The sequence below is a fragment of the Pan paniscus genome, chromosome 12, assembly GCF_029289425.2.
Source record: "Pan paniscus chromosome 12, NHGRI_mPanPan1-v2.0_pri, whole genome shotgun sequence".
NCBI lineage: Eukaryota > Metazoa > Chordata > Mammalia > Primates > Hominidae > Pan > Pan paniscus.
Genome location: NC_073261.2, coordinates 87,783,007 through 87,799,409, shown reverse-complemented (window position 1 = coordinate 87,799,409; position 16,403 = coordinate 87,783,007). Strand labels below are relative to the sequence as shown.

General features: G+C 45.5%; 1 protein-coding gene across 2 annotated transcripts in view; it reads left to right on the top strand.

Annotated features, from left to right (window-relative positions):
* Window positions 1–16,403, top strand: part of GALM (galactose mutarotase) — a 73,994-nt gene that overhangs the window by 10,655 nt on the left and 46,936 nt on the right. For both annotated transcript variants that reach the window (XM_003817634.6, XM_055108041.2), the window contains exons 2-4: window positions 816–970; window positions 6,209–6,415; window positions 14,740–14,821. In XM_003817634.6, the coding sequence (XP_003817682.1) occupies window positions 816–970; window positions 6,209–6,415; window positions 14,740–14,821 (444 nt within the window). The remainder of the gene's footprint in view (window positions 1–815; window positions 971–6,208; window positions 6,416–14,739; window positions 14,822–16,403) is intronic.

The window sequence follows — 16,403 nt, the reverse complement described above, 5'->3', positions numbered from 1 at the left end:
CACTTGAACCTGGGGGGTGGAGTTTGCAGTTAGCCGAGATGGGGCCACTGCACTCCAGCCTGGGCAACAGAGTGAGACTCTGTCTTAACAACCACCACCACAACAAATAGTTTTATAAAAAGAAAGAAAAAAGCACACAGATGCATGTACTAAAAGATGGAAGAGTGTGTGCACATAAGAATATTAGCAGTGGCTCTCTCGAGTGATGAGATGAAGGATAATTTCAGTTTTTTCTTTGTGCTGTATAAAATTCTTTACAATTTTGTATAATGAATATTAATTACTTTTGGAAAAGGAAAGGATCATATGTAATGAAAGCCATTTTCTGTGATTCAGTGAGGACTTTGACATGCCCAAGATTTTACCATGTGCAGCATTCCTCTGAAGAAGGTGGGGGACAGTGGCATGCAACACACCTTTGGATTGAGGGGTTTTTTTTTTTGTGTGTGTGTGTGTGTGTGTGTGTGTGTGTGTGTGTGTGTGTGTGTGTGTGATGGAGTCTCGCTCTGTCGCCCAGGCTGGAATGCAGTGGCGCGGTGTCGGCTCACTGCAAGCTCCACCTCCCAGGTTCATGCCATTCTCCTGCCTCAGCCTCCCGAGTAGCTGGGACTACAGGTGCCGGCCACCACGCCCAGCTAATTTTTTTGTATTTTTAGTAGAGACAGGGTTTCACCGTGTTAGCCAGGATGGTCTCGATCTCCTGACCTTGTGATCCGCCTGCCTCGGCCTCCCAAAGTGCTGGGATTACAGGTGTGAGCCACCGTGCCCAGCCTGAATTGAAGTTTTAAAAGTGCTATCATCCCTTGTCCTTGCAGGATACCTCCAAAAGCAGCCATACTTTGGAGCAGTTATTGGGAGGGTGGCCAACCGAATCGCCAAAGGAACCTTCAAGGTGGATGGGAAGGAGTATCACCTGGCCATTAACAAGGAACCCAACAGTCTGCATGGAGGAGTCAGAGGGTTTGATAAAGTAAGTACGGCACGTGTGACTGAGTTCCCTTTAGGCTCACTTTACGCATACCTTCTGCTTGCCAGGCACAGTCATAGGCCCTAGAGCACATGAGTGGTGAGATGCAGGAAAGAGGCCCCTCCCATGGTTCAGGGCAGCAGGTGCAATGGGCATGTGCTAGGACCCATCCTTCTCTAGTTCATCTGTTGGAACAGACAGGGGAGCCTCAAGAGAAAGGATGTCAACCTTTGACTTAGGAAAAATGAGAAACAACTTTCTCACAGTGTTGAGATCAGGGAGTCGGGTTGAAGAGATGTGGATTGATAACAGTATCTTCCACTTATTGGACAAGACATTGACATATATTATCTCTTACTCTTACTAAAACTCTGTGTTATCACTAAATGGGAAAACTGAGGCACTGAAAGGCCACATGGCCAGGCACAGTGGCTCACGCCTGTAATCCCAGCACTCTGGGAGGCCGAGGTGGGCAGGTCACCTGAGGTCAGGAGTTTAAGACCAGTCTGGCCAACATGGTAAAACCCCGTCTCTACGAAAAATACAAAACTTAACTGGGTGTGGTGGCGGCCACCTGTAATCCCAGCTACTCTGGAGGCTGAGGCAAGAGAATCGCTTGAATGTGGGAGGTGGAAGTTACAGTGAGCTGAGATCACGCCACTGCACTCCAGCCTGGGCAACAGAGCCAGAGTCCGTCTCAAAAAAATAAAAAATAAAAAATAAATAAAGGGCCACATGACTCCTAAGTGGGACAACCAGGGCTGCCTGGCCCAAAACACTCATTCTTACACCATAGCTGCTGGTGTCCACCCAGGCTGCTTGGGTGCCCCCGTCCAACATGCTTCCCTGTACCTGTCATTAAGCCCCCCGCCCCATGCAGCATGGCCCTGCACCAAGGCCTGCCCTTCCACTGAAGTGCCTCATGCCTCAAAATCATATCAGATTCTCCCCAGTTCCTCCTCTCCACATGAAAACGACCATTCTTTAAGCAGATCCCTAGAAAACAAGGTCAGGAAAGCAAATTGATCGAACAGCTTCTCCCTGGGGTGGGAGTGCTTGGCCTCCTGCTTCCTAGCCCCATGGGAGTCTATGGGTTAACCCCAGTGATTGCTCTCTTACTAGTCTAATTTCAGGCTGTGCAGGAGTAAATTTCAGTAGTTAACTTTCTTTTAAATTATACCACCCAGGTTATTTGCTAGAGAAGAGCCAGAGAAGAGCCAGAGAAGACAGGAACATGTATGGCCACTAATGGCCACAGTTTCTTCTCTTCTGCCTCTAACCACCACTTGTCCTGCAGAAGGAGGCTGGTGGCTCTGGCTTCCCCGCCTCCATGAGCTTCCTGCTGGTGGCCTGGAACTAGACTGACTGCCCCATGGGTTTCCCTTTCCTCAGTGATGGGATTCTTCATGCCAGGGAGGCAGAGGGCAGCATGTGCTCTGCCAGTATTAGGGCAGAGTCTCTAGAACATGCCAGGATCATGAGCAAACCCCAGCCAGAGAAAGTAAGGCCCAGCCTGGCTTCAGACAGGGATCTTCAGAGGAGCCTTAGGACAGCACCTCGTTCTAGCTTGCCCCTGCTCCCCCTGTTCACTGTGGCATTTTCCGTGGTGTTGCTTAACTTATATTCCCTTCAAGAACACAGCAAAATCGTGAGTATACCTAGCCTTCAGTGCAGTGTGCCCTTGAGCCCCTTCTGTGAAGCAGGGGGCACAGTAGGCCAAGGACTCCTGAGGCTCACAGTATAAAGAGGGAGGTGGACTCTTACATGATAACTGTTAAAGGCGAATGGCCACAAGCACCATAACAAGCCAGAGAAGACAGGAACATGTGTGGCCAACAAGGTGCTATAGGAACTGGGTGTGAACAAATGAAATAGCAGCCTAGGAGACAGGATTGGAACTGGCCTTGAAGAGCCAATAGCATTTCATTCAATACATGGATATGGGAGAGAATGACTGCACAGTGGCCCTGAGAGGGGTGGGGAAAGACTTTGAACTCTTTTTTTTTTTGAGGCAGAGTTTTGCTTTCATTTTCCAGGCTGGAGTGCAATGGCGCCATCTCAGCTCACCACAACCTCCACCTCCTGGGTTCAAGCAATTCTCCTGCCTCAGCCTCCCAAGTAGCTGGGATTACAGGCATTCGCCACCATGCCTGGCTAATTTTGTATTTTTAGTAGAGACAGGGTTTGTTGGTCAGGCTGGTCTCAAACTCCCGACCTCAGGTGATTCACCCACCTCGGCCTCCCAAAGTGCTGGGATTACAGGCAAGATCCATCGCACCCGGCCACCAACACATTTTTTTTTAAGATGACAGTTGAATAGGATTTGAAATGGTATAAGAAGATCTAGAGCTGCAGAGTTTCTGGAAATTTGGAAACTACAGGCTCAGGGAAATCCTTCCATAAATAGGAATTATGCTTAACCAATCATATTGGTTTACACAAAAATCTTTCCATTGTGTCCTTTCTCTACAAAAGAAAAACTAGGTAGCAAGATTTCATTTCAATTATTTAATTCCTGAAATGTTCCATTTGGGATATTCTATTTCTTTTTTAATTACACATATAACAGGCTTCATATTTTGAGTGTCTTGAAAGTTCAACCTTTCTGGGAGCTAACTAGGGTGTAAAATGAATTTTTCACTAAGCTCAGTGAAAGTATTTCACATACCAGCTGCCTTCACTGTAGGTGAAGGCAGAGACCTCCGTTCCTGCTGGGTTCTCCTTCCTGGCAAATGCCACGTCTGTGAGAGCAAAGTGGACAGATCCTGGGCTCAGAGACCACTCCTGTGGCCCACAGAGGCTATTATCTTTCAAGTCTATAGAGTTTGGCCTCAACTCTTCTGTTGAAAAGGAAGATTCAGACAAAAACTTCACTGAGACTAAGATGTGGAATAGAGGAGACAGCCAGTCCTGAGTTTGAACCCCAGCTCGGTCACAAATAACATGTATAACTTTATTTATTTATTTATTTTTTGACACGGAGTCTCACTCTGTTGCCCAGGCTGGAGTGCAGTGGTGCAATCTTGGCTCACTACAACCTCCACTTCCCAGGTTCAAGTGGTTCTCCTGCCTCAACCTCCCGAGTAGCTGGGATTACAGGCATGAGCCACCATACGTGACTAATTTTTGTATTTTTAGTAGAGACGAAGTTTCACCATGTTGGCCAGGCTTGTCTCGAACTCTTGACCTCAAGTGATCTGCCCGCCTTGGCCTCCCAAAGTGCTGTGATTACAAGTGTGAGCCACTGCACCCGGCCACATGTGTGACTTTAAACAAGATTTTTTTTTCCTTCTAAACAATGGACAGGTAGTATGAAACTCCCCACCCCCCCCGACACACACTAGGAATGTAGAAGGTAGATGTGGGTATAAGTTAACTCCACTGAACTCAATTTGCTCATCAGTAAAATGGAGGTAAATAATATTTGTTGAAGCCACATGAAATTGCCAGTGTTCAACTGTTTTGACCTACAATGATGGTCATTTCATTTGGGCAACCAAATCTTTACCTTGCAAGATGATTTATGTAAAGCACCAGGTCATTGACTATCGAGCACTCAACAAGTTGGAGGTCTCATGCCTGCAACAGGCCCCTTCTTTAGTGATCCCAGAGCTCTCTAAAGGCACTGGGAATCTCTGGCCAACTCATCCCCTGATAGTATAGAGTAAGGGAGCAGTCTCAGGATCCAGTCCAATGCCACACACTAGCTGTGTGGCCTGGGGCAAGCGGTTTATCCTCACTGAGCCTCCATTCTTTCATTATTCAATGAGGATGATGTTACCTACTTTAAGTCTGCTTTGAGACAGATAGACAGTGTCTGTGAAGTTTCTAGCAAAGAGTCTTGACTCATAATGGGCACCCGATAAGTGTTCGTTTTCCCTTCCCTATAAGTGTAATCTTGGAGCCTCTAGGACAAAGTTGAGAACAGCCACTATGTTAATCCAAGATTCCAATTCCTATTTCCAAAAGCAAAATGCCTTTTATTTATTTATTTACTTTTTTGAGACAATGTCTTACTCTGTCACCCAGATTGGAGTGCAATGGTGTGTGCGATCTCGGCTCACTGCAGCCTCAACCTCCTGGGCTCAAGCGATCCTCCCTTCTCAGCCTCCCGAGTAGCTAGGACTACAGGTATGCACCACCATACCTCGCTAATTTTTTTAACTTTTTCATAGAGATGACATCTCACTATGTTGCCTAGGCTGGTCTTGAATTCCTGAGCTCAAGCGATCCTCCTGCCTCAGCCTCCCAAAGTGTTGGGATTACAGGCATGAGTTATTGCACCTGACCACAAAAAAAAACTTTAAAAATAAACTCTTCTTCATACTTTTTTTTGCCAGTCTTAGAATCATATTTTCTGGAACAAGAAGAAACTTCGAGATAATTTCTTCAACCCCTTTATTTTATGAAAGAGATTAATGCCTAGAGTCACACAATGAGCTAGGGACAAATGAGGCCCCTCAAATCAGGACTCTTGACTTGTAGGCTACAACTCTTCTTAATGGCACAAATGCCTTATTTGTTTTGAACTCTGCCTAGGGAACACAGAGAGCCTTGTAGGGATTTTAATAAATATTTGTATATATACCCCTAGGAGACAGGGGCTGATTTATTAAAGTTTTTTTAATACTCTCAGCAGATATTGCTATATGGCATTTAGCAAAGTGGGGCTACAAGATTAAAAAAAAATCAAAGAAAAATCATCAAAGAAGAGGAGAGGAAAATATTGTAGACACACATCATACAAAGTTAGAGAAAAGAGAATGGGGAGTGTGAGAAGGTAGAGAAAAACAAACATTTGTAATAATTAAAATCCAGGGACCAGGTGCGGTGGCTCATGCCTGTAATCCCAGCACCTTGGGAGGCCGAGGCAGGTGGATCACTTGAGGTCAGGAGTTCGAGACCAGCCTGGTCATCATGGCAAAACCCCGTCTCTACGAAAAATGCAAAAATTAGCCAGGTACAGTGGCTCATGCCTGTAATCATACTCAGGAGGCTGAGGCTTGAGAATTGCTTGAACCTGGGAGGTGGAGGTTGCAGAGCCAAGACTGTATCACTGCACTGCAGCCTGGACAACATAGTGAGACCCTGTCTCAAAAAAAAAATCCAGGCTATCATTAAAAAGTCTTGATTGATTGTATAACCATTTTCCTTGTGAAATCAGTTGTCTTTAAATATTGAAATATGGCATTTAGCTTGAGGATGGAGCAACTACATAACTTTGAAAACACTTTTTTCCAGGTGCTCTGGACCCCTCGGGTGCTGTCAAATGGCGTCCAGTTCTCGCGCATCAGTCCAGATGGTGAAGAAGGCTACCCCGGAGAGTTAAAAGTCTGGGTGACATACACCCTGGATGGCGGAGAGCTCATAGTCAACTACAGAGCACAAGCCAGTCAGGCCACACCAGTCAACCTGACCAACCATTCTTACTTCAACCTGGCAGGCCAGGTAAGTGAACTTGTTTCTTCTTTCCTGCTTCGTGCTTTGTGGAATGTCCTGGGCTGCGGCTAGAGAGATCAGAGCAGTGTGGAATTGCTGTGGCAGTGAGGTCACCCTCATGATGATGAAAAGGGCCCAGCAGAGGGCTTATAGTAGGTGCTCAATAATTGAAAATTATAGAGAAAGACAGAATGATTACATTGTACTGCCAAGAGAAGTACCTGTTTCCCGTTTGCTTCAGACAAGTAACTAGCTGTTTCAAGAACTCCCTCTCAGAATCTAATTGTAACATGTGCTTATATTTGCTTCCCTTATTTCACGTCTACTCTCCGCAAATTTGTTCCAATTAAGGTGCCTTCCACCCTTGGAGCTTTGGAAATGGGCATGGTCCAGCTCCTTTAGATGTGCTGCCAATATGTGTGTGCTTCCCCTGTGAGCCTGCCAGCTCCTCCCAGGGGTTTGGGTGGGCCAGTCCTGCCCTGCGCAGTACCGTGGAAAGAGCACTGGACTTGGATTTAGAAGACCTGGTTTTTTTAGCTTAATAAAGGCATATTCTCAATTTCATAGTAATAACACTACCTACTATTTGTCAGCTGCTGTTAGAAGCCCTTTATGAAGTTGTTGGTTAAGACACTAAAATCAACCCAGCGGAGGGATAAACCCCAGTGGAGGACCACTTGAACTGCCCACATAAGAGTGGTGTAGAGCTGCTGACAACCCCCCTTAAGTGATCCCTTCTGAACTACCTCATTCCCTCCTAAAGGTAACAGTTTAGCTCATTGAGGAGGATATCACATCAGACAGAATAAAAAGCTTAGCTAAACTCTGTAGATTATATCTATTACTTCCTCTTTATCTGAAGAACTCATCATTGTCTACTATACTTGACTCACTTTGGCCTGACTTTCTACCGCAAGATGGTGTTCACAGTCAACTAGTAATATCTCACCTTTTTATACTGTTTCAGGAGTTTGCTGATGATCTGCTGGATTCTGTTTTCTAGAATTTTCCCAAATTGCAGAGTTAATTGGTTCTTGTAAAATTTCCAAAGTTCTCCCTTTAAAAAAGTTGACCCTTCACTTGCGTGTTCCTTATCCTCAGGAACTTTCACCATCCTTCTTGAAATCTTAAAAACAAGGCCAGGTGCTGTGGCTCATGCCTGTAATCCTGGCACTTTGAGAGGCCGAGATGAGTGAATCACCTGAGGTTAGGAGTTTGAGACCAGCCTGACCAACATAGTGAAACCCCGTCTCTACTAAAAATACAAAATAAGCTGGGCATGGTAGCGTGGGCCTGTAATCCCAGCTATTCGGGAGGCTGAGACAGGAGAACCACTTGAACCTGGAAGGCGGAGGTTGCAGTGAGCTGAGACTGCGCCATTGCACTCCAGCCTGAGCAACAAGAGTGAAACTCTGTCTTTAAAAAAAAAAAAAAAAAAAGTCTTAAAAACGAAACAAAAGACAAAAACAAAACAAAAACCCTCAGACCTAAGAGGCTCTACTTATTAAAATAAGTTCAGAAACAAACGACAGAAATAGAAGAAAGTATTGTTTTATGTAGGTAAAAAACTAGGTGATAATTCTGTTTTTTACATTTTTTGCATACTTAGGACATCCTATTTAATAATAGGGAGGGGAGATCTAAAGGAATAGATTAGAAATAAAAAGAGAAATTATGCATGCAGTATTCCATCTGCCAGTGTGTTCCAATGAAGGAGACAATATGGGAATGTTAGGTTTACTAAGGCTTTTTACCACTCTTCCAATCCTGCAGGGACTTGGAGTGACGGGTATTTCTGAATCTCTTTTCAGAGGCTGAATAGTTTCCTAGATCATAGACCCCACCCAAAAGCACGGCCAATGAACTTCCTTCCGTATACCACAGATTGAATATCCCTTATCCAAAATACTTGAGGCCAGAAATGTTTTGGATTTTGGAGATTTTCAGATTTTGGAATATTTGCGTTATATATACTTATTCATTCAGCATTCCTAATCCGAAAACTCGAAATCTGGAATGCTCCAGTGACTACTTCTGAGCGTCATGTTGGCACTCAAAAAGCTCAGATTTTGGAGCATTTCAGATTTTAGATTGTCCTCTTTTTTTTTTTTTTGAGGTGGAGTTTCACTCTTGTTGCCCAGGCTGGAATGCAGTGGCACGATCTCGGCTCACTGCAACCTCCACCTTCTGGGTTCAAGCAATTCTCCTGCCTCAGCTTCCCTAGTAGCTGGGATTACAGGCGCCCACCACCACGCCCAGCTAATTTTTGTATTCTTGGTAGAGATGGGGTTTCACCATGTTGCCCAAGCTGGTCTCGAACTCCTGACCTCGGGTGATCCACCCGCTTCAGCCTCCCAAAGTGCTAGGATTACAGGCGTGAGCCACCGCACCTGGCCCCAGATTTTAGATTTTCAGATTAGGGATGTTCAACCTGTATTTTAGTAAGCGTAGCTTGAATCCACAGCCACTAGCTTCAGGTTTGAAGGTGGATGGGGGCACCAGCCTTCCAAGGCACTCCGGTAGGAGTGGATGATCACCAAGCCAGACCTGGAGTCAAGGGCCTCTGCATCTTCAGAATATCTCTTGCCATACCTTGAGAAGCATTATCATATATCTCAAACCCTCCCCAGGCACATAGCGCAAAACCTGATATTTAAATTAGTCAGCTCATCTTATATATTTTTGTTTGTTTTTTAAATTTAATAAGTGGTATTTTTGTTCTATTTGGGCCCAAGTATTGCTCATCACTTCTAAGTTTGAGGGTTGGAGACCTGGGGAGGAGGGGAGAACTGGCTTTGTCAAAGAATATAAAAGGTATGTAGGTTGCAGGTCGTTTTTTGTTTTATTTTATTTTTCTGTTCCTTCCTGTGCCTAACACAAAACTAGGATAACTTTTTTTTTATTGAAACTTTACCTAAAGACCTGGGTGTGGTGGCTCATGCCTGTAATCCCAGCACTTTGGAAGGCCAAGGTGGGAGCATCACTGGAGCCCAGGAGTTCAAGACCAGACTGGGCAACATAGAGAGATCCCCATGTCTAAAAACAAACAAACAGGCTGGGTGCGGCAGCTCACGCCTGTAATCCCAGCACTTGGGAGGCCAAGGTGGGCAGATCACTTGAGGTCAGGAGTTCAAGACCAACCTGCCCAACATGGTAAAAACCCGTCTCCACTAAAAATACAAAAAATTAGCTGGGCGTTGTGGCACATCCCTGCAATCCCAGCTAATCGGGAGGCCGAGGCATGAGAATTGCTTGAACCCAGGAGACGGAGGTTGCAGTGAGCCAAGATTGCGCCACTGGACTCCATCTTGGATGACACAGCGAGACTGTGTTTTTATAAACAATAAAAACAAACAAACAAACAAACAACGGAAACTTTACCTAAAGAGTTATGAAAGCAGGTCTGGGGGAATTTGAGATGAAAAGCAATAGCATGTGGTACATGACAGGTAGACATGTCATTAAGGACCCAGGTTCTTCCAGTTTTCCATCTGCTTCCTCAGTATTTTGGCTTCTGTCTTCAGGCTTGTCCCCTCATGGCCACAGCTCCAGGAATCACCTCCTCATATAGTCACATCCAGAGACAAAAAGACCTATTCCATTTTTCATATCTCTAATGTCCTCTTTTTAAGAAAAAGCAATGCTTTTCCTAGAAGCCCTCCAGCCAACTTTCTCTGATTTCTCATTGGCCAGAAGTGTGGCCTATGCTCTGCCTAACCCAATCGCCAGCAAGGGAATTAGGCCATGATGATTGGCTTAGACCAGTCAAAATTTGCCCTCTGGAAATGGAGCGGGGGTGGGTCCTCTTCCCTGAATATCTGGTCTAGCATAGGATAAATCAACAAGCCTAGTTTCTGCCTGGGGGCACAGAGTTGCTGGTAAAAGAGTTGCCATGGCTTGTGGGTAGTAACCCACAGTGTCTGTACCCTCCCGCTAGAGGTGATGAGAGCTGAGTTAAGGCTGTGGTAGTGACATTGCACAATGTCTTTAAAGTCTCCTGCAAATCATAATGGGCTCTATAAATGGTTAATGTTACAAACAGGTAGCAGCCAAGCAAAGTTAACCAAAACAAACACTGAACCCAGAGATGGGCCTCAAGGTCTGTTTGTGAATCAGCATTTCTTGCCAAGTTCTCATCAGCCTTGAAAGGAAATGATTCCAACAGTAATATTCCACCAGAGTAGATCATTGCATTTTTCCAGCCTAGAAGAGTCATAAAAAGAAAAATGCATTTTTATTTTTATTTTTTATTTTTTTGAGACAGAGTCTCACTCTGTCTCCCAGGCTGGAGTGCAGAGGCGCAATCTCGGCTCACGGCAACCTCCGCCTCCCAAGTTCCAGGGATTCTCCCGCCTCAGCCTCTGGAGTAGCTGGGATTACAGGCGCGTGCCCCTGGCTAATTTTTTGTATTTTTAGTAGAGATGGGGTTTCACCATGTTGGCCAGGCTGGTCTTGAACTCCTGACCTGAAGTGATCCGCCCATCTCAGCCTCCCAAACTTCTGGGATTACAGGCCTGAGCCACCACGCCTGGCCACAAAGCATGCATCTCTTTAATGAAGGAATGTTACTACCGCTTGGTGACCCAGTGACCCTTAAGAGGGTGGGTGCCTGATGAATGTTCTTTTCCTTCTCCTCCTAGGCTTCTTCCTAAATCTCAGGCTCATCAGTTTATTTGGAGTGTGATTTTCATGTTGATTCATTTCTCTAGTGCTTAAAAAAAAAAAAAAAAAAAACACAGAAAGTGGAAATTTCTTTCTTTCTTTCTTTCTTTCTTTCTTCTTTTTTTGAGATGGAGTCTCACTCTGTCGCCCAGGCTGGAGTGCAGTGGCGCGATCTTGGCTCACTGCAACCTCCGCCTCCCAGGTTCACGACATTCTCCTGCCTCAGCCTTCTGAGTAGCTGGGACTACAGGCGCCCACCACCACGCCCAGCTAATTTTTTGTATTTTTAGTAGAGATGGGGTTTCACCGTGTTAGCCAGGATGGTCTGATCTCCTCATCTCGTGATCCACCCACCTTGGCCTCCCAAAGTGCTGGGATTACAAGCATGAGCCACCGTGCCCAGCCAGAAAGTGGAAATTTCTAAGCAGCTTTATTTATAATAGTAAAACACTGGAAGCAACCCAAAAGTCTATCAATAGGAGAATGGATAAACAAATTGTGATACAGCCATACAACGGAATACTACTCAACAATACAAAGGAATATAACATGGATGATCCCAGGAGCATTATGTTGTGTGGAAGTAACAAGGCACCAAAGAATATGTACTGCATGGTTCTGTTTCTAAGGAGGCAGGCACCTAGGAAACAGAGTGAAGACCTGAATTAATGCTAGGCCAGGAGTCTGGAGAATGGCTTTGCCTCCTGCAGGTGTCCTCATTGGATGACATTACAGAGCTTGTGTTCCTCCAGGCTTATTTGTGCACAGGAAGTATAGAGGTGCTTCGGTCCATCTGGGTTCTCCTTTTCTAACATGATTCAGCTCTGTATGTGGGCTGCAGCTCCCAGTTTAGCGCTACCAAGGCCTGGAACCCAACCTTCACACCCCTTGTCTCGACTGACTCAAAGCCCTCTGTGTTGAGCTGAGTAGTGAACAAATAGGGCCAAGGAAATACAGTAGTCCCAAATTCTCATCCCTCAGCTCCTCTCCCACAGTCCCAGGGGCATCTCCAGGTGCTGGCACCACCCTGAGGCACGAGAGGATGGCAGGAGAGAGAGCCGCACAGAAGAGACATCCTCTCTAGGCTAGACCTGCTCTAGGCAGGGGTACAGACCCTCTCCCATCTTGGACCTGCTGCCCCAGCTCACAGCAGGGTGAGCTGTAGAAAGTGCAGAGGAGAGGCCTTTGCCCTGGCTTTGTGCCCCACCCACTCATACCCCTGCCCAGCACACACCCACTGGGAGAAAACAAGAGCATCATAGTTCTTCTGGCCAGGCATGGTGGCTCAAGTCTGTAATCCCAGCACTTTGGGAGGCCAAGGCAGGCAGATTACTTGAGGTCTGGTGTTCGAGACCAGCCTGGCCAACATGGTGAAACCCCATCTCTACTAAAAATACAAAAATTAGCCTAGCATGGTGGTGGGCACCTGTAATCCCAGCTACTTAGGAGGCTAAGGCAGGAGAATTACTTGAACCCTGGAAGTGGAGGTTGCAGTGACCCAAGATTGCGCCACTGCACTCCAGCCTGGGCGACACAGTAAGACTCTGCCTCCGAAAAAAAAAAAAAAGAGAATCATAGTTTTTCAGAAAAAGAGCCTACTAGTGGTGTAATTAAACCAGTTTCTGTCGTGTTTAGACATGCATTCTCATGGTCTCTAAAATCTTGACCTTTCTTCTCAGAATTACTCAGTTGGATTGTGTGGGCCAGTCTTTCAGACCATAGAATCTGTTTCCAGCTAACCTGTCCTAACCCTGTCTCAAAAAAACCAGTCGGCCGGGCACAGTGCCTCACACCTGTAATCCCAGCACTTTGGGAGGCTGAGGTGGGTGGATCACCTGAGGTCAGGAGTTTAAGACCAGCCTGACCAACATGGTGAAACCCCATCTCTACTAAAAATACAAAAATTAGCCAAGTGTGGTGGCACACGCTTGTAATCCCAGCTGCTCGGGAGGCTGAGGCAGGAGAATTGCTTGAACCTGGGAGGCAGAGACGGCAGTGAGCCAAGATTGCACTACTTCACTCAGCCTGGGCGACAGAGTGAGACTCTGTCTCAAAAAAAAAAAAAAAAAAAAATGTATACTGGGCGTGGTGACTCACACCTGTAATCCCAGCACTTTGGGAGGCTGAGGTGAGCAGATCACCTGAGGTCGCGAGTTCAAGACCAGCCTGACCAACATGGAGAAACCCTATCTCTACTAAAAATACAAAATTAGCCAGACGTGGTGGTGCATGCCTGTAATCCCAGCTACTAGGGAGGCCGAGGCAGGAGAATCACTTGAACCCGAGAGGCGGAGGTTGCAGTGAGCCGAGATCACACCATTGTATTCCGGCCTTGGCAACAAGAGCGAAACTCGGTCTCAAAAAAAAAAAAAAAAGTCAAATGTCAAATATCCCCTGAGGGACAAAATTATCCCCAATTGAGAACCACTAGTTTAGCTTATCTTTGAGCATTCACTAAGCAAAAGCCCTCACTTGGTTTCCCTTCCGCATCTTCTGGTGTGAAGCTTTAAAATATGTTGCTGTTGATAATATAAAATAATATTTGTACTAGAAACATGCATGTATAAAGTTATTTGCCGATTTGCAAACAACACAATGCACCTTTCCTAAACTGTAATTCACAAGGACCCTGGAAAAGGTAGAGGCATCATTAGCCCAAATTTATTTTATTTTATTTTATTTCATTTATTTTGAGATGGAGTTTTGCTCTTGTTGCCCAGGCTGGAGTGCAATGGCGTGCGCGATCTTGGCTCACCGCAACCTCCACCTCCCGGGTTCAAGCAATTCTCCTGCCTCAGCCTCCTGAGTAGCTGAGATTACAGGCATGTGCCACCACACCTGGCTAATTTTGTATTTTTAGTAGAGACGGGGCTTCTTCTTTTTGGTCAGGCTGGTCTCGAACTCCTGACCTCAGGTGATCCGCCCGCCTCGGCCTCCCAAAGTGCTGGGATTACAGGCATGAGCCACCGCGCCCGGCCTCATTAGCCCAATTTTAAACCAAAGGAAATGAGAGTCTATGAGGTTAAATGAATTCCCTGGGACCACTCAGGAAGAGCTGGAACTAGACCCCAGGCCTTCTGACACTGACCAGTACACCAGCCTTTGACTCCCCTGAAAAGGGCAGGCTGCATCTTCATGGAGGAGGTGGGCAAATTCTCAAAAGCAGGGACTGCGGTTCTGACACCTGGGCTTCTGTCATGGAGCAGAGAGTGGGGCCTCTGTGTGGAAACTGGGCTAGAGGGGGGTGCCAGGTGCACCCCCAGGAGTGAGCCTGGAGCAGTACCCTGACCTCTCAGGATGTGTGTATTCCTGGTTACCAGTCATTGCTCTTCTGTTTGCCTGGCAAGTGAGAAGAATAGAAGAAACACCTCCACTAATAAGCCAAGGTCCAAAAGGCTTTCAAACCACTGTGGTCTCTGACTTTTCACCTTCATATTCTATTTAGAAAAGACAATGCATGCACACTTGAAAGTTTCTTCCAAATTTATCTGTTGCTATTTTGAGGCCTTATCTACCTCCACTTAAATGATTATATTTAATCATGACCATCAGCCAAACAAGATTTTAAAAGTTTTTGTCAATGCCTGAAAACATTTTTGCAAGATAAGTTAAAAAACAAATGTATGAAATAAGACTAAGCAGAAAACCTTTCCCCTGCCTTTTCCTCCCAGGGTTCCCCCAATATATATGACCATGAAGTCACCATAGAAGCGGATACTTATTTGCCTGTGGATGAAACCCTGATTCCTACAGGTTGGTGAATTTAACCTTTTTGTGTTATGTGGGATCATGGATTGGCTCTCGAGGCCAAGAAAGGACATTAGTGGAGAAAGTGGTGAAATCTTAATAAAGTCTACAGTTTAGTTAATAGAATTATTCCAGTGGTAATTTCTTAGTTTTGATATGTGTACTGTGTTTATGTAAAATGTTAGCATGAGGGAAAGCTGGGACAGAGATGCAGTATTTTTACCACTTTTCTGTAAGTCTAAAATTATTTCAAAATTTCAAAAATTTTTAAAAAATGGTGAGTAAGATAATACTTTACTGGGGCTGGGCGCGGTGGCTCGCGCCTGTAATCCCAGCACTTTGGGAGGCCAAGGCGGTTGGATCACTTGAGGCCAGGAGTTTGAGATCAGCCTGAGCAACATGGTGAGACCCCGTCTTATTTTTTTTTAAGATTAAAAAAAATTTTTTTTAATGCAAAAGAAACTAAAGTTAAAAAAAATTTTAAATAACTTTACTGGATACTCATCTTACACTAGGTAACAGCTTTTGTTTTAGTTGGCTTTTTTGGGAGGGGGGCGGTGCGGGAGGGGATAGGGTCTCATTCTGTTGCCCAGGCTGGAGTACGGTGGCACAGTCTCAGCTCACTGCTGCCTAGACCTCCTCCCCAGGCTCAGATGATTCTCCCATCTCCACTTCCTGAGTAGCTGGGACCACAGGCCCACACCACCACGCCTGTTGTATTTTTAGTAGAGACAGTGTTTTACCACGTTGCCCAGGCTGGTCTCAAACTCCTGGACTCAAGCAATCTGCCCGCCTCAGCCTCTCAGAGGGCTGGGATTACAGGTGTAAGCCACCACGCCCGGCCACTTTGGCCTCTTTAATGGGTTGAGTTTATGGCTGCTAGTTCAAACTTTTTACGAGGAAGAAAGGTAAGCATGTGAGCCTGCATACCCAACAGCAACTTCAGGTAACAGCAGGCATTAGGAACTCCCATAAATATAGTGACTACAAAACTAATTGGAATAATAATGAAAAATTGAGCTCAATGGGGTCAAATTTTTGGCATCACAGTTTTTGAATATTTTCCTGGCTCCAGGGCTGAGTTTAAAGGCTTTTCTGTTTGTCTTGGTAGCATGTGTCATCTTGTGATATTTACATGACTCAATAGAAGGGCATGAGTAAGCTGGCCCATCTGGTCCTAGAGGCAGAATTACTGCAGTAGAACTATATGTTGTGAACTGCAAGGAAAAAATAGTGGTGGCTGCTGTTTTGTGACTGATAAGGAAGAAAGTGAATCAATTAGCTTATAAGTGGAGGTTACGAAATAAGTGCATATTTATTTGTGTATATTTATAAAATCTTCTCATGCTATCCGGTTGAGTTGATCAGATGAAAATCACAACAGGGCATAATTTGTGCATTTAAAGGCCTGTAAAGGCCAAGTTATTTTACTTGATTGTAAAAAATCATTGTGGCAAAGCACAGTAGGGCTTAACATGCACTCTAATGGACTGCATAAAACTTGCGTTCGCTGGGTATGGTGGCTCACACCTGTAATCCCAGCACTTTGGGAGGCTGAGGCAGAGGAGGATCGCTTGAGCCCAGGAGT